The 26,488-nt window shown below is 34.3% G+C and overlaps 1 protein-coding gene across 3 annotated transcripts in view; it reads left to right on the top strand.

The window, feature by feature from the left end:
* Window positions 1-26,488, top strand: part of LAMA3 (laminin subunit alpha 3) — a 310,601-nt gene that overhangs the window by 239,493 nt on the left and 44,620 nt on the right. For all 3 annotated transcript variants that reach the window (XM_031946523.1, XM_031946522.1, XM_031946524.1), the window contains 9 exons: window positions 3,776-3,889; window positions 10,108-10,217; window positions 12,343-12,423; window positions 17,419-17,525; window positions 21,522-21,569; window positions 22,182-22,333; window positions 24,348-24,458; window positions 25,272-25,383; window positions 25,760-25,927. In XM_031946523.1, the coding sequence (XP_031802383.1) occupies window positions 3,776-3,889; window positions 10,108-10,217; window positions 12,343-12,423; window positions 17,419-17,525; window positions 21,522-21,569; window positions 22,182-22,333; window positions 24,348-24,458; window positions 25,272-25,383; window positions 25,760-25,927 (1,003 nt within the window). The remainder of the gene's footprint in view (window positions 1-3,775; window positions 3,890-10,107; window positions 10,218-12,342; window positions 12,424-17,418; window positions 17,526-21,521; window positions 21,570-22,181; window positions 22,334-24,347; window positions 24,459-25,271; window positions 25,384-25,759; window positions 25,928-26,488) is intronic.

Genomic DNA, 26,488 nt, shown 5'->3' with positions numbered 1-26,488 from the left:
GCATTTAAAATTTTGGCTTATTTCAGGTTTCTTCTTAAAAGGAATCCAGAATTATTTATTTGGTTATATCATTTTTTCTTTTAATTATTTTTTTTGCAATCTTATATTGTTATATATGGAGACAAATGCTACTTATCAATATAAGCCAATTGCATAAAGTTAGTATCTTTGTTAGTTTAGCTACTTCCAGGCTTTTGAAAATGAAAATTCAGGCTAAGTAAGCTGATTAAATGTTCTGTTTCCCTATGGATGTATTTTCAGATATGTAGCATTCTTTTCATACTTAAATTCTCCCTCAGACAAGCCTGTACTTATAACCTAGTACACTTTTTAAGAAATGTTTCCCATCATTCAAACTTGGTTACTAATAGCTTTGGGGAAATTTATGTTGGAAGGCATGATCTAGTTATCAGAATATGCTGCATAATAGGTTGTAACCTCAATGGAAATTCTTCCAATGTGTGATAATTATATAGCACAAATCACAAACAGTGCTCTAGGCAATGAAAATGGTTTGTTTCACTAGTCTCATCAGGACTTCCAGGTGTTTTACTTTGACTATAGCTTCAAGTAATTGAAAACTTTTTGTGTTGCTTAGATTTCAATAAAAGAAAATCATGTTTTTATCTTAACATCCCCTACTATTTTACACTATTATATATTTAATGTGAGATGAAAAATGCCCCAATGGATAGAGGGCTTCAGGATGACTTGTGTTTGAGGTTAATCTCTGACACTTATATCATTTGTATTACCCTGGGAAAATCCTTGAAACTCTCAGTATTTCTTTAAGATATGACCTGCATTGTTAGAAGGAATTCCTCTCATTGATTAAATCAAGGGTCCAGTTATAGAAAAGAATATATACATAAATATATATGCATACACATGTATACATACTGAGATATACATATACACATACATATCACAGACATAGATAATATGTAATATAAAACCACATAATTGTCAGTGAAGGAAGGATGTATGATATTTGGCAATATTTGTACTTGATCTAGTCAGTGACCTATTCTCTTCCAAATAAATGGAATATCAATGCTGAACATTGACAAATTCAAGAAATAGACAAATGCACAGTATTTTTTGTGGTAAATGGTAATACTATTTTTATTGTCACCATTCTTCTAAAGGCATATATGAGTAGAGTCAGATCATCACAAGAAAACTGATACTTTTCATCAGTATTTTTTAAAAATCCCATAGTCAACAAGCAAAGTCAGCCTTATCCAGAAAATAGAAACCACCTGAAAATCATCAGCCCAAAATAATATTAACTTAAAAGGCTAGAAAACATAAAAGGAAAGAGTACATTCAGACTGGATTTTTAGAAACATATTTGAATCCAATAGGAACCAAATATTTGGTCAAAATGACTTGTTCTATAGTTCATCCAAATTATTCTATGAACATCCATGACTTGTATTTCTGGGTTTACTATCATAGTATAGACTGATGGCAGTGAATGAACGCACCCACTTTCTTTTTTTTTTTTTTTGTCATCCCAGATTCTGCTACAATCTTGTAGATCCAAATTAAAGTTGCTCACTTTTTCATTTCCATACTTAGAGACAGCTTCTAGAAGAACAGAGGCAAAAAGGGGAATGAAAGCTTAATATTCTTGACCTTTTACACCTTAGTGCTGGCAGGGTTCCTGCTAGCTTTCAATTCTCTCAAACTTTTCACTCACCTTTAAAACATCTGTTCATCAGGGAAGGCAAGTTATTCCTCTTCCACCTTCATTTTTTTGTTTTTGTTTTTTGTAAGGTAATTAGGGTTAAGTGACTTGTCCAGGGTCATACAGCCAGTAAGTGTCAAGTAGCTGAAGTCATATTTGAATTCAGGTCATTTGACTTCAGGGCTGGTGTTCTATCCACTGGACTGCCTAGCTGCCTCCTACTTTTGCTTTCCATAGCCTTATTTGTACTTCCCTGTTATCCCACCAGTATTTAACTTAATTTTTAGAAAATGAACACTTACTGAGTACTTATTATGTGCAAGACACTATTCTAAAGAAGGCCATATATCTGAGTAAGACAAAGTCATGTCTTTCGTGACTCTCTTCAACAATGAGATGATTCAAACCAGTTCCAATTGTTCAGTGATGAAGAGAGCCCATCTATACCTAGAGAGAGAACCATGGGTACAGAGTGTGGAACACAACATAGCTTTCTTATTCTCTCTGTTGTTGTTTGCTTGCATTTTGTTTTCTTTCCCAGTTTTTTTTTCCTTCTTGATCCGATTTTTCTTGTGCTGCACGATAACTGTATAAATATGTATACATATATTGGATTTATCATATTTTAACATATTTAACATGTATTGCCATTTAGGGGAGGGGGTGGGGGAAGGAGGGGAAATTTTGGAACAGAAGGCTTTGCAAGGATCAATGTTGAAAAATTACCCATGCATTTGTTTTGTAAATAAAATTTAAAAAATTAATTAAAATAAAAGTCATGGCCTTAAGAAGCTTATGGTCTAATAGGATATTAAAACAAATACATTCATTAGGATAGTACAAGATGCCATACATTAGGTACAGACATCTCTTACATGAAACTAACATAATTTCCCCCTAAACAATACAATTAATTTATTAAAACCAAGCCTTACCTAAAACCAATTCTTACTATCAAGCAGTGGATAAAATGGACAAGTGGATAAGAGCTTTCACCCCTAAACCAGTAGAGATCAGCCTTTGTTAAGTACCTCCTACAGATGTATAAACCATAACTTTAACTACAGTATTTCAAAAAAGGCACGAAGTCAATGCTTTCTTCTAGCTATCCCTGGATTACAAAGAAAAAACAGCAACAGTAAAAAATATCCCAAACACTTTAAAATTGTTTTTGTTTTTAAATATTGGGATCAACTTCTTCAAGACCTGAATCATTATCTTCTGTTTTGTAGGCACACACACACACTCACATACCCACAAAACAGAAATTCATTGTGACAGCCATTTCTAATAAAAGTTCAATAGCATGCCTAGTTTTTCCATATCTTGTCCCTATCAGAACCAAAAGAAAGAGTTAATTTACAGCATTTATCACTGATCCAAGTGATAAAAGGTGTTAGGAAAAGCCAATATTCAGGGTTCAATAGAAATAAGTTATTTTGTATGTGTATATATATATGTATATATGCATTAATATCAATATAAATATGTTATACACATATATATCACATTAAATTTGAAAGTGTCCAGATTCAGATAAAAATTCCCATAAGAAATCTTAACTAGAGAATTCTTGAGAAGTTAGTTCATATTCTCTTCTTTTTTCCATGAAGTACTTCTTTTCCTGTAAGCCCATCTCTTTCCATCCTTAGCCTCCCCAACCACCCTTTCTTCTTTAGTTTAACCCTGAGAGAGGTGTCTGTAAAGACAATTTTTGAAGTTATTAAGTCCAAATTTAGCTTCCCAGTAAGTTCTCAGCATTTCATTCATTTTTAATATTATTGCTATAAAATTCACTTCTTCCTATCATTTCAACTCACCAAAGGCTATATTTTCATAGATATTAACTTTTCATGGGATATACCAGTAAAGCAGAGATTCAGAGGAGTGGGAAATCATATGAAATGAAAACAAGAAAGAATTTAAAGAATAGAATTCCAAGTGGAACTTTCCAAAAATGTACAGAAAAGTAGATAAAAAAAACTGCTGCTTTTTAAGGCTGAAGGCTTATTTCTCTTAAGCAATAACGTAGAAAAATAATGACTTTCTAAAAATCATTTTCTCTGTTTTGCTTTTAAAAAGGGTTGTAGTCCTGGATATTATCGGGACAACAAGGGTTTCTATACAGGACGATGTGTTCCCTGCAATTGTAATGGACATTCAAATCGCTGCCAGGATGGCTCCGGGATCTGTATTGTAAGTAAATGGTTTTGTGTAATTTAATTTTTCTTCCTCCTAATACAATAAGAACAAGGAACTATCTTTCTCCAAGTTTAAAGTAGAGATTGCCATGTACATAGAGACAGCAAAACATTAAAACGATGGAAAACATGTCAAATTTGGCTTTAAAGAACTTTGTCTCAAATCCTGCCCTTGCAGGATTTGTAATATTTGTAATATACTGTGTGATTTTGAGCAAACCACTTAACTTCCATGTTGTTGTTATTCAGTTGTTAAAAAGTCATGTCTGAATCTTCATGATCCCTTTTTGGGATTTTCTTGGTAGAGACACTGCTTTGCCATTTCCTTCTCCAGATCATTTTACAGAGGAGAAAATTGAGACAAATAAGATTAAGTGATTGCTCAGTCATACAGCTAATAAATGTCTGGGGTCAGACTTGAACTCAGAAAGATGAGTCTTCTTGACTTCAGGCAAGGCACTCTATTCATTGTGTTACCTAGATGCCTTTGGTCTCAGTTTTCTCATCTGTAAAATGAGGGGTGGGATTAGCTATTATCTAAGAACCATTCTAGCTTTAAATTCTATGAACTATGAAATATAGGTATTTATTGGCTCTTAACTTTTACAGTCAGTTCTTCCTTCTTCCTACTTCCATGTATAATCCTTAAAAAAATCTTGAGGTTAAGATTTCATCTGTATGTGGAAAATTCCTTTCATTCATGTGGCAGTTCTTCAATAACTTAACTTTTTATTGCCCCTGGCATCTCAATAAGACCTGCCAAGGGTCACACAGCTAGAATGTGACAGAGGGAAAAATTTGAACCCAATTTTATTGACTCCAAAGTCTGCCCACTATATATTATGCCTCTTTATCTTTTATAGTCCTTAAACTGTAAAGAACTGTACTTATCAAAAAAAAAATAAGCCAATGAATTAATTTGTTATTTAATTTCTACTTGCTCTGCAATTAATCAGAAATTTCCATTTTCCAGAATGATGCTAAAGGAACAAAACTGCCCTAGCATCTGATGTTTACTACCTATGTGACTTTACGTTACAATCTCTTTTGGTCACGGTTTTCTTATTTATAAAATTGGTCTAGATAAGTGGTGTTAAATTCAGATACAAAAAGGATTCCTGCTGGCTTCATATTCACTGAGAAAACCACAAATTAAAATGATCTGTGGTTTATTATATCTTAAAATTTTTTTTGTTGAACATTTCCTAGATATGATTTAATCTCATTTGGGTGGTGCTCCTGAGTGAGCTGGGAGTTTGACACCTCTGGTCTAGATGATCTCTGAGGGTCCTTCTATTTCTACCTATGAATCTATGAATCAGCCATACAACTCTATTCAATAGGTGCTTTAAAAAAGGATTTGAGATTTATATAATACAATCTATGAGTTTCACTATTAGCAAAGTAAAGTGGAACTCCATCACTGCACCCTTTGGGAAGTATATTGCTATCTTGTACTGTTTCCCTACCCTTACCCCTTTTTAGTTGCCCTTGCAGCTCCTTTAATTAGATTTGTGATTGGCATTTTATTTTATTATGTGGGGGTCAGGGGTCTGGTGGAAAAATGTTGTGATCCCTCAGTTCCTTCTACTACTACCCTGGTCTAAGGCTCAAGTGGCAGAAGGATCTAAATAGCTCTCCTTGCTAAATGACTTAGCTTACTGTTAGCTGGAAATCCCAAAAGAGATCTTTTCTCCAAAACCTGATGGCAGCCACTTCTAAATTTTGCTTCCTTCTTTTCCTCCCTCTGTCACATTAATAGTACATCAACAGCAAGGGCAAGATAAACAACTTCTAGAACAAAAGTCCCCAGTTAATTTCTACTCCGTATGAAATGCATTATTTTAGCACTAGCTTCCTTTGTGTTATATAATATACATAGACTTTGATTCAAGTGTTTTGAGTTCCTGAGTCTGAGATGTTGAACCAATTCAACATGTCCCAGGGATTGTTTTCCTTGCAAGATGGAACAGGCTAGGACAAGAAATTACTATGAAGAGACCGATAGAATGATTATCTTGTAGTTTTTGAAAATTATAAGTTAAAAGTCTGAAATTTATCATAATATATCATTTTACTCCTATTAGCAATGTCAACATGATAATTAATAATAGGTTTCAGTTATATAGCATTTTAAATTTAATGATGCATTTTTCTAACAATATTGTGAGGTTAGTAGTGCAAGTATCCCCATTTCATAGATGAGAAAACCATAGTTTGATAAAGTGACTTGTCAAAAATCCCATACTAATCAAGTCTTCAGGCTCCAAATATAGCGCTTTCTCTTTCTAGACTGTACTATATTTTTCATATGATAAGTAAAATACTTTCATATTAAAAATTTATCTTGTTACTATGATATTTCTTCTGTCATATCATCTACTGAAAAGTACAGAAAACACCAAAGAGTTTTCCTTTTTTCCTTTAAATTATTAGAAGAGTGCATAGAATTAGAAAGTCAATCATAGGTATTTGGTTTAGTCAAGCAGGATGATTAGCCTCAATGTACTCTTTTTTATTTAAAAATTTTAATTGACTTTTTTTGTTTTTATATGACTTACATTTCCTAATATATCTCTCCCCCTTTCTTTTCCCAAAGAGCCATCGCTTTATTCATACCTGTGGCTTGCATGACCTCAATGATCTTTTTAAAGTGGAGAGCTCAATAAGATTATAAACCAAGGGCTGCCATTAGGCTTACTTTCATCTAGCACTGGTACCATTTTCAAGTGTAACTCTGCCAGTGTGAATTGAGGCAATCCGAATTGTCAAAGAAAAAGAAAACTATCAAGCAATTTCTGAATATTAGATGAACTTTTTGGGTGATTGCTATGTAAATGAGCTGACACCTCACAAGTTTCTTTGTTCTGTTCTAAACTCAAAGGCACTTCTTCATGCATGTTTAAAAACTGCTTGGGAAAGAAATTGTTATTTCAAAAGAGAAACTTTGAGTCCCCAGCAGCAGACTAGCTACTGCTGAGTGCAGAAATAACTTTTTTCCTTTCAAAGAGAAATAATAGCCAGTGTTATTTTATTCTGAGGCCCTGTTCCAGTATGAGAAGAGTTGTTCATTACCTTTTCCCTATCTTTTTATCTCTTTCTTTCTGTTTCTGTTTCTGTACATCTCTTCCTCCTTTTGTTTCTATCTTCCCTTCCTTTCCCTTCTTTCTTTTTCTCTATTTCTCTCTTCTTTCTTTTTCACTATCACCTTCTTCTCTTTCCCCCTTCCCTTCTTTTTTTCCCTTTGTTCCTTTCTCAGTTGTCATCTACATTTGATTCCACAAACATTCATTAAATACTTGTTATGAGTAAAAAAGTATGATTTTTATATCTGGGCACATATTTGTTAACTGAGAATATTGAAATTAAAATATTGGAAAGACCTTCTGTCCAGTATTAGAGAAGTTAGATTCAGAGTATATGACATGAAGTAAGTCACTCAATCCATCTGACCCTCAGTTTTCCCATCTTAAAAAGATGAAGGCGAATGATATCTATGTCCTCTTCCAGCTCTAAATTCCATGATCTTTCAGGAGGTGTTTGCATTTTGAAAAAAGTTGCAGGAATGCTCAAAGAAATTAATCTCCAAAGAAGGACTTTTCAGGCATTAGTTTCCTTTTTAAAATTTTTTAATAGTATTTTATTTTTCCAAATACAAGCAAAGATAGTTTTCAACATTCATCTTTGCAAAACCTTGTGTTCCAAATTTTTCTCTCTCTTTCCCCAAGACAGCAAGCAATCCAATATAGGTTAAACATGTGCAATTTTTCTAAACATATTTCCATATTCATCATGTTGTACAAGAAAAAATCAGATCAAAAGGGGAAAACAACATGAGAAAGAAAAGAAAAAACAATAATAACAACAAAAAAGTGAAAATACTTTGCTTTGATCCACATTCAGTCTCCATAGTTCTATCTCTGGATGTGGATGCCACTTTCCATAACAAGTTCAATGGAATTCAGGCCTTATTTTTTTAGAATCCTAAAAATCACAAGCAGTCCACTGCTAATTCCTAAGCCCAACTCCATTTCGTGTAATACTGTCATGAAATTTTGCTTTTAAATTGATTTTCATTTGGGATAATAGAAGAAAAAAGCCTATTAATATTCTGCTCAATCCAGCAAATTTCTGAATTTTTATGGCCAATTAATATAGTGTGTAGCTCATATGAGTTACTAAACAAGCACAGTTCAAGATTGAAGAGAAAAATCTTCTTCATACCCCATCAGCACCATGATCCTGCTTGACAGAGATATCTTCTATTGCTTTGTCCAGACTGTTTTCAGATGTTTCTCAAAAATTTATATTACATTTAGAAAAGATTCCTATTCAAGTATTGCCCCTTTAGGCAATACTTTGGAGACTACTACAGGTTGTTCTTAATCAGGAGTTATTTTGTCCTAATTATGTACAAAATAATTAAGATGTATACATTTCTACATGATAATATTATATGTCAAGTGGACTTTTCCAAGGTATTTTTATACATTTTAACAGTTTTTCCTAGAGAAAATATCCAGAATATCTGAGAGAATAACTTTAAAAGGAAATGGAAGAATTAATGTTGAAATAAAGTAAGCCCAAAGGTGTCAAATCCTACACAAATGCTCAGGCTCTGTTCTTGGTGGACTTCTGTGTCACAAAATGAAACCATCTGTGCATTTTAATTACTCTTAATTGAAACATGGATTATTACAAAGTTGGAAGAGACCATGGCGACCATCTAATTCAGCCTTCCTGTGTTTCAGATAAGAAAATTGAGAATTAGAAAGGCAAAGTGCCCAAGAAGAATTCTTAGCCATGAAACTCAAATCTGAAGCCCTATCAGAGATATGTGTTTCCAAATTCAGTGTTCTTTCCATTGTAGCAAACCTCCCTCACATTTTACAAGGCAATTTTGAAAGTAAAATAATTGAGTTTTCATAATATTTGAATATTAAATTACTATTCAGAAGATGATTATAACATTAATTTTGTGCTTCTTTGGGAAATCTGTATGCAAAAAGGTTGGTTTTGTTTCAAATAGCAACATTCCATTCAATTTCCCACTTGTTCTAACAAGTTCCACATATTAAACGTAGTTTTCAAAAGGTACATTAAAATACTTCAGTCTTTACTGGGTTCAGACTAAAATGAACTGTACAAAAAAAGGTCACGTAGTAATCAACTTTACAAAGCTTTTACATAAAAATGTGAGACACAAAAAATTTACTGATAGATATGCACTATATACACACACACATATGTGTATACATTACATATCCACACATACATGAACTCTTCTAATCTCAAATATGATTAGAACAGAGTCTTCTAAAGAAAAACAAAAGTTACTAGTCATTATCATTGTTGCTGTTAAATCATTTCAGTCATATGGGATTCTGTGACCCCATTTGAGGTTATCTTGGTAAAGATCTTGCAGTTATTTGCCATTTCTTTCTCTAGATCATTTTACAGATGAAGAAATTGAGGCAAGCAGGATTGAGGGATTTGTCCAGAGTCACACACCTAGTAAATGTCTAAGGCCAGATTTGAATTCAGGAAGAGGAATCTTCTTGATTTTCTGATAGTTAAAGCTATTTGAAGGTTAATATTAACTGTAATTAACTGATATAACCTTAAAGGCAAGGGTCTTATATTTTTTGGGAGTTGTGGACTCCTTTGGAATTCTGGTGAACCTCCTTTTCAGAACAACATTTTTAAATGAATAAAATTAATATTTAGAATTATAAAAAGCATTATATTGGAGTATGGTTGTGTGTGTATACAGTATATGGAGTACACTATGTATATGTATATACACACATGTGCATATACACAGGTGTATTGCAAACATACATGTGTGTACACATGTGTATGTACCCAAGTTCATAGACCTCAGTTTAAAAATTCCTATTATAGAGCTAGAATAAATTAATTATAATTATTTGAATAATCATCAAGTCAAAGAGCCAGAGTTGCAGGGGGTTGCAGGGACTATCTCATCTAGTCCCTTTATTTTATAAATCAAGAAATTGAGGTTCAGTGACATATGTAAGGTCACATATCAAAGAAAGGGTTTGAGTTCAGACCCTTTGATGCCCTAATCCGTGTTCTTCCCATAATAAATACTAGGCGACTAGGAGAAGATAGTTTTAATGATAACAATAGTATCATATAAAATAAACACAAAGGGCTGCTTTTAATTGTACTGTTTGTTCTGTTCCCCAGAATTGTCAACATAACACTGCTGGTGCAAACTGTGAGAGATGTAAAGAAGGTTACTATGGAGACGCCCTCCAAGGTTCCTGTCAGGTCTGCCCATGCCCTCATACAAACAGGTACTATATGATCTAGAACAAGAAGGAACCCAAGTTCTCTTTTTGTTTAGCTCTTGCTAGTCTTTTTTTATTATTATATGTTCAGTGAAGCATCTAGGAAAGTTCAGTCAGAGAAATGGGAAAAAAAAACCTAATTGGTTGAGACAGAAAATAATTTAATAATCAGTAAAATGTGTCAACTCAATAAAAATAGCACAGTCTATTTAAAATTATCTCTTGCTCCAGGAAAGGTGGTTAAACTTTAGATTGTCACCAATAATGTATCCCAAGTGGATCTGAAATTAAAATTTATATCCTTCTTTTAAATTAATGCATTTAATACAAACTCTATAAGTCTACATAATTAAGTTACTTCATTTGTAAAGACGTGAACAGATGCTAAAGAACAGTACATAACAAGACTTTTTTTTCAACTATTTATTTATTTTGACAAGCATTTATTTCTTCCTCTCATTGTCCCCATCTTCTTGAACAAGGAAGAAAGAGAAAGGAAGGAAGGAAAAATAGATGGTTGGATGGATGGAAGGAAGGAAGGAAGGAAGGGAAGGAAGGAGGGGAAGGAAGGAAGGAAAAGAAGGAAGGAAGGAAGGGAAGGAAGGAGGGGAAGGAATGAAGGAAAAGAAGGAAGGAAGGGAAGGAAGGAAGGAAGGAAGGAAGGGAAGGAAGGAAGGAAGGAAAAGAATTGTTAAAGAAAACCCTCATTGCAAATGAGTGTACAATTTGGCTCAGGAGGCAAGTTTGGAAGTTTATTTGGCTTAGGCCTGGAACCAAATATGCATATTCAATTGTTTCAATCATATCCAATTCTTCATGACCCCATTTAGGGTTTTCTTGGCAAAAATACTGAAGCAGTTTGCCATTTCCTTCTCCAGCTCAAAGGGAGGCAAACAGAACTAAGTGACTTGCCCAGAGTCACACAGAGAGTAAGTTTCTGAGACCAGAACTCTGTTTTCTTGACTCTAGGCTTGGCATTCAGTGCCCTGCACCATCCAGGTGCCTTAAATATATACAATCTAGCAAAATAAAGTCCTGCCTTGGCAGTGTCCAAAATAGTATAACTCCTTCTGTAGTTTAAGGCTGTGCCCTCTCTGTCAGGCATAGGCTGACACATTTCATCTTCAATCTTCTGGAGTCATGGTTTATATCCTTTGCAGCAAGATTTCCAATACCAGTCTAGCTTCAAAGCAGATAAAGCTCTAATAGCTCTCCTGAACCTTGCCTGAGGCCTCCTATAACTATTTTACCTAACTCTTTCCAGCAGTATTAAGTGTACTGACAAGCCCTATTAATCTTATTAAAGACATAACTCTGTATTGATCAACTACACCAAAAGAGATTTCCCAATGTGGCCAGTGCCTTAACCAATGAAATGATGGATTGTGTTACTTCAGTGTTTGAGCTTATGAGAGCTTTGTGTTCAGTAGGCAGACATGACAGTTTCATAAGGTTAGGTTTTTTTTTTTTTAGTAGTGTCTTTAATTTCTAGAAAAAGTTCTTTCCTAAATAAATCACCAGATAGAACTAAAAATTCCACCATTCAGGATGAAATCATCTTGATGTTATAGTGAACAGTTTGGCTCAGGAAGTGAGTTTAAAGGTTTATTTCTTTATATGAAGGTCTAACTTAGGCCTGACACCCTCAGGAGATTCTTTCCAGGGTGGGTGCAAACGTGTTCAACACAGAAGAATTTGAATAAATGGGAGGAGCTGTTTTTCTTTTAAAGCTAGAATTCTCTGCACCTTTTCTGCCTAGACTTGTTTCATTCCTCCATTATTATTCCTGGGTGGAAAAAAAAATTGTACTAATCATTCTTTCCTAGAATAAGCTACTTTGTCCTATCTCAAGGGAGGGAATATATTTCAATATGGGCCAAATATGGGTATAGAGAAAGTCCCAAAGCATTCAGCCAGGTTTTACCCCAGTGATAGCTGAAATGAATCATTTATACTAAGAACTAATAGGAATGCCAAAATGTAATTTACACAAAGAGGGCTGTGATTTTGATTTTCATTTAATTTAAATCATCAGAATATCTTTGTAAACTAGGGAACAGAAAATGCACTGCCTTGGGCTTGGAATAAGGCTCTTTCTCCTTTCTCCCTACTCTCCCCTTTATTATTCTAGTTTTGCTACTGGCTGTGTCGTGAATGGGGGAAATGTGAAATGTTCCTGCAAACCTGGCTACGTGGGAGTCCAGTGTGAAAGGTCAGTGTCTTCTCTCCCTGCTGGTGGCCAGCAGCAGGAACACCACCTGCCTTCAGGGTGTTCCAGCCCTCATCAGGGACTGTTGCTGCTGCTGCTGCCTTCCTCCCAGGTGCTTTTCTAGCCTGTTGAGCAAATACAAGAGTGCTTACTTCATAATCATGCAATTTTTCCTCTTTCTCATTTTCTGAATATTTCTCACATTTGGAAATTATACACACTCAGGTAATGGATAGAACTATACAGTGCAGGTGATTTAAGCCTTGGGGATTTGAAAAGCAAAGAAATTTGTTCCTATTCCTTTTCATGTCTTATCTTCAAACATGCGTTGAACACCTTGCATGTATAAAGGTGCTACTCAAGGCAAGGGGAAGAGTAGAAATAGGGACAAGACATGGTCCTTGCTCTGAAGGAGCTGATTGGTTGAGAAGCCAGGACCTGTGCCCTTGGAAAGCTAGCTGTAGCATGAGGAGCATGATGAGTACCAGATGGGTGGCTCAGAAACAATGGACATAAATTCTTTGTGGGAGCTCTGAGAAAGGGGAGCCTGTCATAGGATAGAGAAGGCACTGGAAATACAACTTCACCAAGATGGGGTTAAGGTTCTGCAATTCAGGAAGGAAGGATTCTTCTAGTACCTTTTATGTGCCAGGTACCATGCTAGGAAAAAGTGGAAAAGAGACCCTATCCTCAAGGAGCTTACATTCTACTTAGGACGGGGAAGGGAGAGACACAAAATAGGTTACAAGGAGGAAAAAAAGTGATATTCTTCTAGGTGGGAGAGTCCATCTGATCACAGGCACAGACACATGTTTTGAGGACATGAATAGTCTGTTCTGATTGGAGTGTGGATTTCCACACTCCAATGTGGAGTAACATTGGGAAAAGTGGGGTAACAAGGGAAAAGTTTGGAAAGTTAGCATGGGGATAAAATAGGAAAGTCCTCAAGGGCCCAAGCTAAAAAGCTGGGACTTCATCATGGATTGTAACCGAAAACCCTTCTGCTTTCTCCTTCTCATTTAAGACATTTGTTCCACTTGTCTTCTTACATCTTTAAAAAAGATTTCAGGATCTAACACCTCTGAAACTCCTTCTAATTAAATTCCTGCTGTCATTTGTCATGACCAAAGAAATGAAAATCAGAGACTGACATGATGAGCTCCTCTGGCTAGCAGGCACCTGATTCAGAAAGAGTCATTCTTAATAAACTCTTTTTATATTTTCACTACTTTGTTACTTCCAAGACTTTCAAAAGTGAAAATTATATTATTATCCATTTTCAAGTTTTCTTCCTCAAATAGCTGATAAATATCCTACTAATATAATTTGCTCATCATTTTTCACACATTATCTTATTGTCCCTCCCATAGCACCAGCAACCCTAAACCACTTGCCCACTCCAAGCATTTTCTCTTGTTCTGGTATTTTCTACGCCAAGGGCATCAATAAAATCAAGACATTTTATTGCTAGCCATTGTATTTACCTGCTATGATTAGAGAGGAAGAATGTCATGAAATACTTTTATAATTTGGGTGTTAATGACTTGGGTATATATACAGGGATGTGACATCCAACTTCTCTGAATATTTATGGACTCTGAAAAAGAGGCAATCTGTTATTATGTAAATCTTTATGTAGAGAATGTGGGTGGGAAAGATATCTAAAAATAAAATATTTTAGAACATAGATATTCTGTGCAATATAGTCTGTTGAGTAATAATAATTATATTATCATATGGCTTTAAATTGTGCTTTAAAGTATACTTTCCTTGCAATGTTCCTATACAATACCTAAAATATTTTTTTTTGAATACCTAAAATATTGATCCAGGATTCTGGAAATCAACTTCTGACTCTTTTTTGGAATTCATTTTCCTTCATAGTTTTAAGAATAAAATTTTCGATTCCCCACTGGTTTTCTGAAATTTATTAATATGCAAGTTGAGCCTATCATTTCCTCATCGAAATTTGATACTTCAGACTATGTCTTTGCTATAATTTCTTACAAAACTTAAATATTGGGAACAAATTGATACTTTGCTTCTAGCCAAACAGAGAAGACTTAGATTTGAAAGGTTAAAATCACAATTAGGAAATCAGGATCCCCATCACCACTAAATTCTACTGCATATTATGAGTGTGTTATTTGACTTGATTTTCATTTCATAAAGGAAAAAAGGCCATCCCTGCCTACCTTGCTTCATTGTATTTTTAAAATAGACTTTTATTGATATCTTTTGCTCTGACATGATGAACACTTTCCCATTATATTCTTTCTCCTTTCCCATCCTAAAGAGTCATTCCTTATTATAAATAGTAAAAAAGAAGAAAGAAAAAATCCAGCAAACTTAGTTAACACCTTGAAAAAGGCTGACATTATATAGGGAGTTATTCCCCACCTCTTCAAAGAAGTTGACATATTTTCTCATATCTCTTCTTTCAAGCCAAAGTTAGTCTTTAAAATTTTATATCATTCAATTTTGATTATTTTGTTATTGTTTTCATTCTTTTCATTTACACTGTTGCAATATTTTATACAAATTTTTGCCTAATTCATTTTGCATCTGTCTGCCTTTCCATATTTCTCTGTTTCATTATATTCATATGATAGAACAATAATATTCCATTACATTTGTGTACCATATTTTATTTAGCCATTCCACAATCTCTAATTCTTTGATACCACAGAAAATACTGCTATAAATATTTTGGTAGATATGGGCCCTTTCATCTTATTTCTGACCTCTGGGAACATACATCTAGTAATGGATTATTCTCTTTTATGGTACATATTTCATATTCAGCTCACTTCTATTTTTAATTTATTGTGCTTTATGACATAAGATATTGATTTAATTCTCATTTTTGCCAGACTGCTTTCCAGTTTTTTCCAGCAATTCTTGTCAAAGGGTAATGCTGCTAATTTAGGTAGTTTATAATATGAACATGTAGGTAATTAGATAATTTATATCTGAGTTTATTTGTGAAGTCAGTTATTTGTGATTCTTCCTTGTCTAATTTGTCCTATTTGTCAACTTTTTCTATTTTTTTAACCAGTACCAAGGATTTTTTTTTATGATTACCACTTAATAATGTTGTTTAAGGTCTAGAAGTACTAATCTTCCTCCCAACCTCCCATTCCTTTCCCACCATTTTTCATTACTTCATATTTTCATACCTAACCTTATAAATGTGATCCTTTGTTCTTCCAAATGAATTTTGTCTAGGTCTTTCAAATCCCTTTGATAGTTTGATTAGTATAACACTATGTAAATTAATGTTGGTAATATTATCCTTTTTATTATGTCAGGATGATGTGTCCTGAATATTTCTCCAGCTCTTTAAGTTGTTCTTTATTTCTTTTAAGACTGTTTTATAATTTATTTCTACAAGTATTTCATGTGCTTTGATCTTGAATTGTCTTCTCAGTTACTTCTGCACTATTTCACTTAGTAATCTCATCAGCATCCATGGATTCTATTATCATCTCTCTGCTGATGATTCCCAGATCTGTTTATCCAAGTGTAATCTCTCTCCTAATCTCCAGAATCAGATCTCCAACTACCTATTAGTCATTTTGAGCTGAATGTTTAAGATAGACATCTTAAAACCAACATGTCTAAAACTGAACTCACTACCTTGGAAGTGTTGAGGATACCACCATTTACCCACTCACCCAGGCTCACAACCTTGGTATTCTTCTTGACTTCCCACTGTCTCAACCCCCATTTCTAATCTTTGTCAAAATCTGTCAATTTTAGCACATCTTGTATGCCCCATCTCCTTTTCTTAATAATGTTTTTTTGATGAACTTCTTTGGTAAATTGCTTATTTTATGCCTCTGAAGTTATTCTGAATGGAATTTTTCCCTTCTATCATGGGCCTTCTGGCTTTTGTAATTGCCATTCAGAAATGCTGTAGATTTTTGTGGGTTCACTTTGTTGCCTAAACCTTTATTGAATTTATTAATTATTCAAATGGATTCTTTGCTGACTCCCTAGCAACTTACATAAAATATCATGCTATCATCAAATAGGGATGACCTGTCCCTTTTTTTTTTCTATCTTTATTTCTACCTTCTATCTTCATTTCTATTTTATTTCTCTTGTCTTAATTGCTGATGTTAGCATTTCTAAAGTCATGTCATATAACTGCAGGATAATGTGTTCTGTTGTTTATTTTCCTTATTCTTCTTTTTACTAGAGTTCTCTCATTGTTGTGTCCTGCTTTCTAGAGTCCCCAAGTTGGGGTGACAAAACATATCATTGCTTTCTAAAGCCCCCACACCAGGGTAATTAAAATATTCCTTCCTAGTGGAGAAGTGATGAGACAGGATTCCCAAGTATGGTGGAAAAATGGAGTCCGTTTATTTCAAGGGCTTTCCCCTTTTTATAATGTAATAAAAAACAACTCTGAGCATGTAGGACCACATAAACAAATTGCTATGTAGTTTGCCACCTGGTATCATTCTTCCACCTGCTATCACTCTGCTTCAATTTCAACACAGGTTGTCACCGCCCCCTGACTTCTCAGGAATGCTGAGAGCCTTAGGGGAGATGGAGAGCCAAACCAGACATTGTCAGCAGGTTCCCTCTGGGCTAAGGGGTCTTAAACCTCACCCAAAGTTTCCCCACTGACTGTGACCCTTTACATTTGATGACCTTATTTTTAGGTTCCACATTCACTTTAGAACTTGATGGGCAAGATATCCCTCAATTCATTTTAAAAAATATTTTTAGGTACTGTGTTGGGTGCTGAAGATACACAACTGAAAATTAACCATGATGCCCCTGTAGTTGGGAAAGATCACTACACCTTTTATGCAAGCTCTCTTCTTGTTACCGTCATCATCTTCCAGAGGTTTAGAGGAGCTCCATCATTGACCATAGGAGTTGTCCAAAATGTTTGGAATAGATAAAAAGATTTTTAATTTATAATGGCATAAAGACCCATGCAGTATTGATGTTTATTATGTTTGTCTTTTTTTTTTCATGTAGATGTGCACCAGGATATTTTGGGAATCCCCAGAAATTTGGAGGTAGTTGCCAACCATGCAATTGCAATAATAATGGCCAATTAATCAACTGTGATCCACTGACTGGAGGTAAAATTGACCCACTTATCCATAAATGTTGTTTGATGTTTCCTTTTCAGGGTGATGCAAAATTACATTCTGGATCCAAGGCAAAATTTTCTTTAAAATATGTGTTAACTGCAAAGTACATGATCTCCCAATTGACAAGTGATTCCCCTCTTCTAAAGTGTTAATCAGGGGTCCTCAAACTATGGCCCACGGGCCAGATGCGGCAGCTGAGGACGTTTAGTCCCCTCACCCAGGGCTATGAAGTTTCTTTATTTAAAGGCCCACAAAATAAAGTTTTTGTTTTTACTATAGTCCGGCCCTCCAACAGTCTGAGGGACAGTGAACTGGCCCCCTATTTAAAAAGTTTGAGGACCCCTGGTCTTAATGACTTTCCTAAATACTATTTGTAATTGGGATAGATTTTTTTATGGCGTAAGTAAAGCAAGAGATAACCAATCTCCAAAAGATTCAGCTGTAGCCATAATAGGCTGAAGCCCCCTTTTTTTGAAGAAATATTCTTTCATAATATGTTACATTCTAGTCTCATGGTTCTGTTATTATATATTTAACATGATAACCTATACATGCATATAAATATACAATTGAAATTTGGCAATTGGATGTTAATTAACTGGGTTACAGGAAAAAAAAATCTCAGAGCCATAAATTTGCATCTGCTGCATAAATAAGCATTGCTTAAATACTTTTCCAAAGTATTATAGTTTGATGAAGTTTCTAAAATAATTAGGATTTATAATATCCCTAAAGAAAGAGGTTTTATCAAACTCAAATAAGTTGCCTTTGCAGAAATTTATTAAATTAATTTATTAAATTAAATTTATTAGTGAGTTAAATGTAGCATCTCTAAATTATATCCACAAGTACTTTACAAACTTAAAAATAATATTTAAATATAGTTATTACTATTGTTATGTTATTCTTACCATTTAATGAAGTTTTAGGTAATATTAGTATTGAGAGAAATCACTGTCCTACTATTCTTTTGTATTTCTTATTTTGGAGATTGCTTATTGAATAAAAATAAGATGCAAGTGCCCATTCTCTATGTTCACAGAAAGTATTTTTAGGACAGCTCCAGTAGTGGATAAGATTATGAACACCTATTATCATAATCAACATCTTTATATAAATGTAGCATTGCTAATAGACAGCTGGCCTTGAAGCAAGTGAGACCTATTCTGGCCTGCATGACCTTGGACAAATACTTGCAAAGGCAACCTATTTGTATTTGATAATCCCTATTCTGCCATAATCCCTCTGCCAATCTCATTCTCAGTCTCACATCTTCAATTGCCTTTCAGACATTTTGAATTGGATGGCCAGGAGACTCAACATATCTAGCACTAAATTATTATTTTGTTTTATTTTGGGTTTTTTAATTTTTATTATTAAAGCTCTTTATTTTCATTTAAAAAAAATTTAATAGCTTTTTATTTACAAGTTATATGCATGGATAATTTTACAGCATTGACAATTGCCAAACCTTTTGTTTCAATTTTTCCCCTTCTTCCCTCCACCCCCTCCCCTAGATGGGAGGATGACCAATACATGTTAAATATGTTAAAGTATAAATTAAATACAAAATAAGTATACATGTCCAAGCCATTGTTTTGCTATATAAAAAGAATTGGACTCTGAAATATTGTACAATTAGCCTGTGAAGGAAATCCAACATGCAGGTGGGCAAAAATATAGGGATTGGGAATTCAATGTAATGGTTCTTAATCATCTCCCAGAGTTCTTTCCCTGGATGTAGCTGGTTCAGTTCATTACTGCTCTATTGGAACTGATTTGGTTCATCTCATTGCTGAAGAGGGTCACGTCCGTCAGAATTGATCATCATATAGTATTGTTGTTGAAGTTTTTTATTTTCAAAACATGTGCATAGATAATTTTGAACATTAACCCTTACAAAATCTTATGTTCACAATTTTTCCCTCCATTCCCTTACTTCTTCCCTAGATGATAAGTAATCTAATATATGTTAAACATGCAATTCTTCTATACATATTTTCACAATCATCATATTGCACAAGAAAAATCAGATCAAAAAGGAAAAAAATGAGAAAGAAAACAAAATGCAAACAAACAACAACAAAAAGAGTAAAAATACTATGTATACACCTAAATTTATTATTTTTTCACCTGACACTCCTCATTTTGAAATGTCCTTATTATCGTGGAGGGCAACTCATCCTCTTAATCCCTCAAGCTTATAAGCTCTACTCCTCATTCTCTCTCACCCCCAATATCCAATCTGTAACCAAGGCCCATTGATTTCTCCTTTGTTACATATCTCAGATATGGTTCTTTTCCTCCTCTGATACTGCACCATTCTGGTGCTTGGACTATTTGAAGAGCCTGATTCAAACTTCCTCTCTGATCCACCCTCCATTTAGCCGCCAAAGTGATTTTTCTAAAGCCAAGGTCTGAACATGTCACCATCCTACTCCACAGACCTCAGTGGCTCCACTTAATCTCCAAGATCAAATGCAAAAATCCTCTGGAATTCAAAGCCCTTCATCCTCTGTCCCCTTCTACCTTTCCAGTCTTCTTTTACCTTACTTCCTGTAATATACTTTTCCAACCAGACCTTTGTTGTTCCTTGAATAAGACATCCAATCTCTGAACTCCAAATATTGTATTCAGCCATTTCTTCATTTCTAGAATGTGTTCCTTCCTCATCTCTGTCTTCGGGCTTCCCTGGTGTCCTTAAGTCCCAGTTTTTACAGGAAGCCTTTCCCATCCCATTTTAATTCCAGTGCCTTCCCTCTGTTAATTATCTCCTATTTACTTTGTACAGAGCATGTTTGTAAATATTTACTTCTTGTCTCCTCCTTTAGATTGTGAATTCTTTGAGGGAAGACTTTGACTCTTACTTCTTTTCATGCTCCCAGAGATTAATATAAAGTATTAGTATAAAGGCATTTTATGGTAGGCACTTCAAAAATGTTAATCGACTGACTGGAAACCTATGAACACATAGCTATCCAAAGATGTACAGCAATTTTTAAAAGACTAAGTATTTGGAATGCTGAGAAAGAGGAAGAAGAGGGTCAGGACAGAAGTGTCTATATAGCCAGATGAAGTTTATCTAGAAAGGTTTCAGAGAATAGGTTCTAATGCAGAATTCTAGGAAGTCTGTTGGATTTTTTTTCTTAGAAAAGAGTAAAGAAATATTCCAGGTAGCAGAAAAAAAGTGTTTTAAGAGAAAGGGCATAGTAGAAAGAACAGTGGTAGACTTATTGAGCCATGTTCCTTAATGATGACTTATAAGTTCAGAGCATTGATTCCTCCAGATAATGGAGGCAGAAAACCTCCAACTTTCCTTACTTTCTTTCTATATAAAGTTGTGCAGTTTACTTAATTTTGAGGGGGGGGATTGAGTTTCCTCATCAATAAATTAAGGGGTAAAGCTAAGTGACCATCACAATCCCTTCCCTGTATAAAGCCTACCAGAATGACAAATGGCATAGAATAGAGATGGGATGCAGTGAGGGATGTCCAAGGGATCACTCCTCTCCTAGCTAGAAGGAAGAATCCTTGATGTGAGACAAGCTATAGAATAAAAAAGTGAACATTTGGGAAAAGGACACAGATGAGGTAACGAACCTCAAAATGGTGAATCTGGAGTCTTAATTTGGTGTGATGGCAATTGGAGAGAGAGATTCCAGGAGAGAACATTTATATAATCAGAATGACATTTGAGGAACTTGAATGACTCAGTGACCCCTGCTGTGTTGTATGACTGAAACTAGAGGCAAGGGAGGCTGAGGTGGAGGCTTCCACAAGAGAAATTAATAAAAGCAGCATCTGATCTATAGTTTTGGTAATGGAAAGAAATGGACAGACCCAGGAAGAATGACAATAAAGATAATTTCCCCAGTTTACCTTTTCCAGAAGTAAAATCAAAACATAAAGGTTAAATTGTAAACTATTACATAATGTCTTTTCTGTTTATTTTGACTTCTGAATTCCTGAATATTCCAATTTCAGATTGTATTAATCAAGAACCCAAAGATGGAGGCCCTGAAGAATGTGATGGTGAGAAAAGAAATGCTTTGCCCTTTGTTGGACAAGTCACTTAATTTTTGTAGAACTCACTTTTCTTAACTATAAAATGGGAAGATTTTTGTCCCAGATTCTTAAACTATAATTCAAAACCCCATATGTGGTCACATAACTGAAGGTGAGGGGTCACAAAATTATGATTTATTATCAGTAAATGTTTGATTTGTATATATTTTATAAATTTCTATGCCCAGGGTCATGTAAAAATTTCTTAGGCAAAAAGGAGTCACAAATGGAAAAATTTATGATATTATTGTGCTATAATCCTACATTTCCCAGTGCTGGTATATTTATTTGAGGTATTAGCATTGCTATAGGCATGTTGCTAGGAGAATACTAATTCCCCCTCCATTCAAATGATCAAAGATGGAAGAGCGACCTTTCCTATTAGAAATGACTACTGTGTTATCTTCCTGGGTTAGGAACCCATGTTCCCACAAAGAAGCCCAAGTGTATTGCTTTAGTTCTAATATAGAAAACATGAAATGAGCTTAACCACCTGTGCACGTCCTTTCCATTCTTGTGATTTTTGACCCCAACCTCCTCCAGCATCATTGTTTTCCTTTGTTTGTGGTCTTTGTATAGACTGTGACAGCTGTGTGATGACTCTCCTGAAGGACCTGGAAAAGATGAACGATGAGCTTCGACTGGTCAAATCACAGCTCCAGAGTACTACTGCAAGTGCCGCCACTCTGGAGCAAATGAAGCGCTTGGAAACCCAGACCAAAGACCTGAGGGTAAGAACTTTTAAATAAGGAGAGAGAACTTTGAAAGAAAGTGAATTTAGTTTAGGTTAGGGCATATTCCACTCACTCCATATCCAAAATGTAGTGTTATTTGTAGGATGGAGTAGGAGACATGAGCCTCACTATTTTGAATTTTCACTGCTAATCTTTGATTCATTCAGTCAGTTGTTCAATATCATCAGTCAGCCAGCTAACATTTATTGAGCTTCTACTTTATAGGGAACTTGAAAATGATGAAAAGTTAATCTGATGTTTAAAGAATTTTAATTACCAGGGGAAGCTATTTTCTATGCAATTATTCCCAAAGTTGAAAGTAATTTCCATATTATACAAGAGAAAATAAGGCTCTGAATTAGCGAGTTTTCATTAAAGGCATATTCTTCATCAAGAATTTCTAAATTCAAATATATGACTTTTCCTTACATGGTCCTAAGAAAATCATCTAATACCTCTGGGCTTATTTACATGCACAGAAATGACAATTACTGTCTTATTGGTAGAGTGTAGAACACAACAACTACTTTTTGCAATACTGATGTTTTGTATATTTTGTAATTGTACACATATAACCCATATAAAATTTGCTTACCATCTCAGGAAGAGAACAGGGGAGGAAGGACTGAAAGAATTTGGAACTCAAATTTTTTTTAAATGAATGTTAACATTGTTTTTATGTGTAATTTTGGGAAAATAAAATATTATTTTTATCTATCTAAAAAAAAGATTGGTATTTTGAAACTCCTAGGAAGTCTGCCACTTGGGGGATATATATAGATATAGATACAATGATGTAAATTTCCTGTATGTCACAGTATTAGGAACTATAGTCTGCACCAGAAAAGAAGGAATAGTCAGGATTGAGAAGAAACTCGGGAAAAGTTGCTAATTTACTTAGTTTTAATGTGAGGAATTTGTATACTTTTTATTCCTAAAGAGCCATCGTTTTCAACAAAGTTTGACACATCTGAAATGCAATTTTATATCCAAGACAAGATAGATTTCTTTTAGAGGAATGATCTCTAGGAGAAGGGATTTTTCCTGACATCTCCAGAATCAGTTAGGATCATAGGAAGTTCACCTTGATTTTTCATGGGAAAGTGTTGAAGAGGAGACCTTATAGAAACAATTCAAGGCATCTTCCTGGCATGGGGGTTCTTGATTTTGGTGCCAGCAGACTATAAACGCTGTTCTATACAGCTCCATACAAGCTCTATACAAGCTGGAGAGGTTTTGAGTTTAGGCTTGATAGTGAGGGAGGTATTCCTGTCATTTGAGGAATAGTAAAGTTATTAACTCATTTCTCATTAGCATATTTAAGATAGTATGTGTTGTTTTATATTCATTCTCCATAGTTCTCTCTCTAAAAGCAGATGTCCTACCAGGATACCCCTGGACTAGATCATCTTTAAACTTGTAGCTCTGACATTTCAAATAGTATTAGCAATTTTTTGCTAATTCAAATAGTATTAGCAATAGGGGTCATTAGCTCCTTTCTCATTAGCATATTTAAGAATGAAAAAATTCCAGCATCTTTACTTCCAGGTTAGCCATCTCTTTGAAAAACTCAAACCTCAATAGACCCTTGGTCTATTTCCCCCACCTACCTTATTTTAGAACCAGATCCTTGTTGATATTGAGAACATGACTGGTATCATGTCTTTGCAAGAAACATTTATATTTTTCTAATCAGGGGGTGGGAGAAGTGAGGGAAGGAAGAAGGGAGAACATTTTGAACTGAATTTTTTAAAGTTAAAAATAAATAATAATGTTTTAAAAAAAAAACTATCCTGCCATTCTTCTCAGTAGGTGGGAGAGAGAATAAAGGGAAAGAATTTGGAACTCAAAAATATTTTTGAATTAGTAACAAATATTTTTTTAAAAAGAGGAATCATACCGATTTTATAAAATTAATGCTGATAGTTTAAAATGAATCTATAGTAAAAACAGGTTGTCTGGGCCTTGACTTCTTATTTAACAGGGAAGTTTAACTTTGCTTTATTTTCAGAATCATTTGCTCAACTACCAGTCTGCTATTTCAAGTCATGGATCAAAAGTAGATGCCCTGGAAAAAAACCTTAACAGTCTGAATCAGGATTTTGAAACCTTACATGAAAAGGTAATGTATATAGGCAATATTTAGAGTAATTTCTTTGCTTACTCTGAAGGACTTATACTGAAAAATTCTATCCAAACCCAGAGAAAGAACTGATTATGTCTGAATATAGACTGAAGCATACTTTTTTTTTTTTTTTACTTTCTTTTTTTCTTTAGGGTTTTTTTGGGGGAGGGGAAAAGAGCTATGTTTTCAAATTTTATAGAAATGTTTTGCCCAGCTTCATGTGGGCCTTCTCAGTGTGAGGTGGGAAAGGGGATGAAGGAGGAAAATCCAGGAAAAAAAAAATTTAAAACAAATATAAAAAAATTGTTTTACATGTAACTGGAGGATTCTCTTTTTAAAGTAATTACATGGTTCTAAATTTGGAATGTTTCACAATCTGGTCACTTTCCTACCTTTCCTGTCTTCTTGTACATTATTCTCTTCTACCCACATAAAATAGAGCCAAATAAGCATTTATATCCTGCTAGGCGAAAGGAAAAGAACTACAGTTTCAGCTTTGTGACTCTTAAATGCTCTAAATTTTTACAGCCAACTCTTTAGAATTCTTGGTTGCTCTCATGACTCAGTTCTAATACCACTTTCTACAAGAGGCACTTTTTAGTCTTTCTAACTGCTGATACTTTCCTCCTTTAAGTTATCTTCCATTTATTCTGTGTAAGACTTATATTTACATATTGATTGTCTCCTTTATTAGGATTTAAATTCCTTTAATAAGTGCTTAATAAATGTTTTTTATTGATTAATGAAATAGTTTAGAATGTTTACCATCAATCAATTTAATTACTTTTAATTGTTTGAATTTCTATACAGGTTCAAATAAATTCAAGGAAAGCCCAGACATTATATAACACTGTTGCTCAGACAAATCAAAATGCAAAACAGCTGGATACTAGGATACAAAATGTCATCAGAGATGTTCATGGTAATGATGTTTTCTTACTTTTGCTCAGATGTTTTGTTTTATATAATCATTTTGAATTTTGAAATAGCTTTATGTTTGGGTTCAACATTTCAGATACCCCTTTATAGCTAATGCCTTCCCTATGCTGATTATCTTCAATTTCTACATTTGCATATGGTTTTCCCCATGAGATTTGAGGACAGACATCTTTTGCCTTTCTTTGCATGCTCAGTGCTTAACACAGGGCCTGGCACTTACTAGCTACTCATCCACTGACTTATTGACTAACAATACTACCAATTTAAACATAAAAACCCATCCCCAAAATAAAGCAATTTAAAATTCCCTCTTACAAATTTCCAACTTTCCAAGTTTAATGAAATATGTAATCTTTCAGTTCTCCTGAAACAGATCTCTGGGACAGATGGTGATGGAAACACCTTACCCTCGGGTGACTTTTCCAGAAAACTGGCTGAAGCTAACCGTATGATGAGGGAAATGAGAAATCGCGACTTCAGAGAGCAACTGAGAAAAGCAGAAGCTGAAAAAATTGAGGCACAAGTCTGTAAGTTATATTCTTCATTTTGCATTCCATGCTATTTGGTTTTGACAAGTAAAAGGCTAGGAATTGTATTTAGTCCCAATTGGTGGATAGAATGCCTAGATTTTTAATAAGATGTTACTTCTATTAATTATATTCAGATTAATTTATTATTGATGAAGAGAATTCTATAGAGTAAGAACATTTTCTTCTTTTTAAGCTTTTTCTTTTCAAAATATATGTATAGTTTTCAATATTCACTTTTTCAAAACCTTGTGTTCCAATTTTTTTCTCCCTCTCTTCTCCCTACCTCCTCCCCTAGATGGCGAGTAATCCAATATATATTGAACATGTGCAGTTATAAGAACATTTTCAATCAATATTTATTATCTGCTACTACTACATTCTAAATGCTAGGACTGGAATCAAACAGGATTAGAGAAGACTTCTAATAAAACAGGGGATTTTAGTTGGAACTTAAACAAAGTCAGAAAAATCAATGGTCAAAACAGGAGAGGAAAAATGTTCCAGGTATGAAGGATAGCCAGAGAAAATGCAGGGAGCTAAGAGATGGAGTGTCTTCTT

The sequence above is a fragment of the Sarcophilus harrisii genome, chromosome 1, assembly GCF_902635505.1.
Source record: "Sarcophilus harrisii chromosome 1, mSarHar1.11, whole genome shotgun sequence".
Taxonomy (NCBI): domain Eukaryota; kingdom Metazoa; phylum Chordata; class Mammalia; order Dasyuromorphia; family Dasyuridae; genus Sarcophilus; species Sarcophilus harrisii.
The sequence above is the reverse complement of the archived record's forward strand: the minus strand, read 5'-3'. Positions and strand labels throughout refer to the sequence as shown.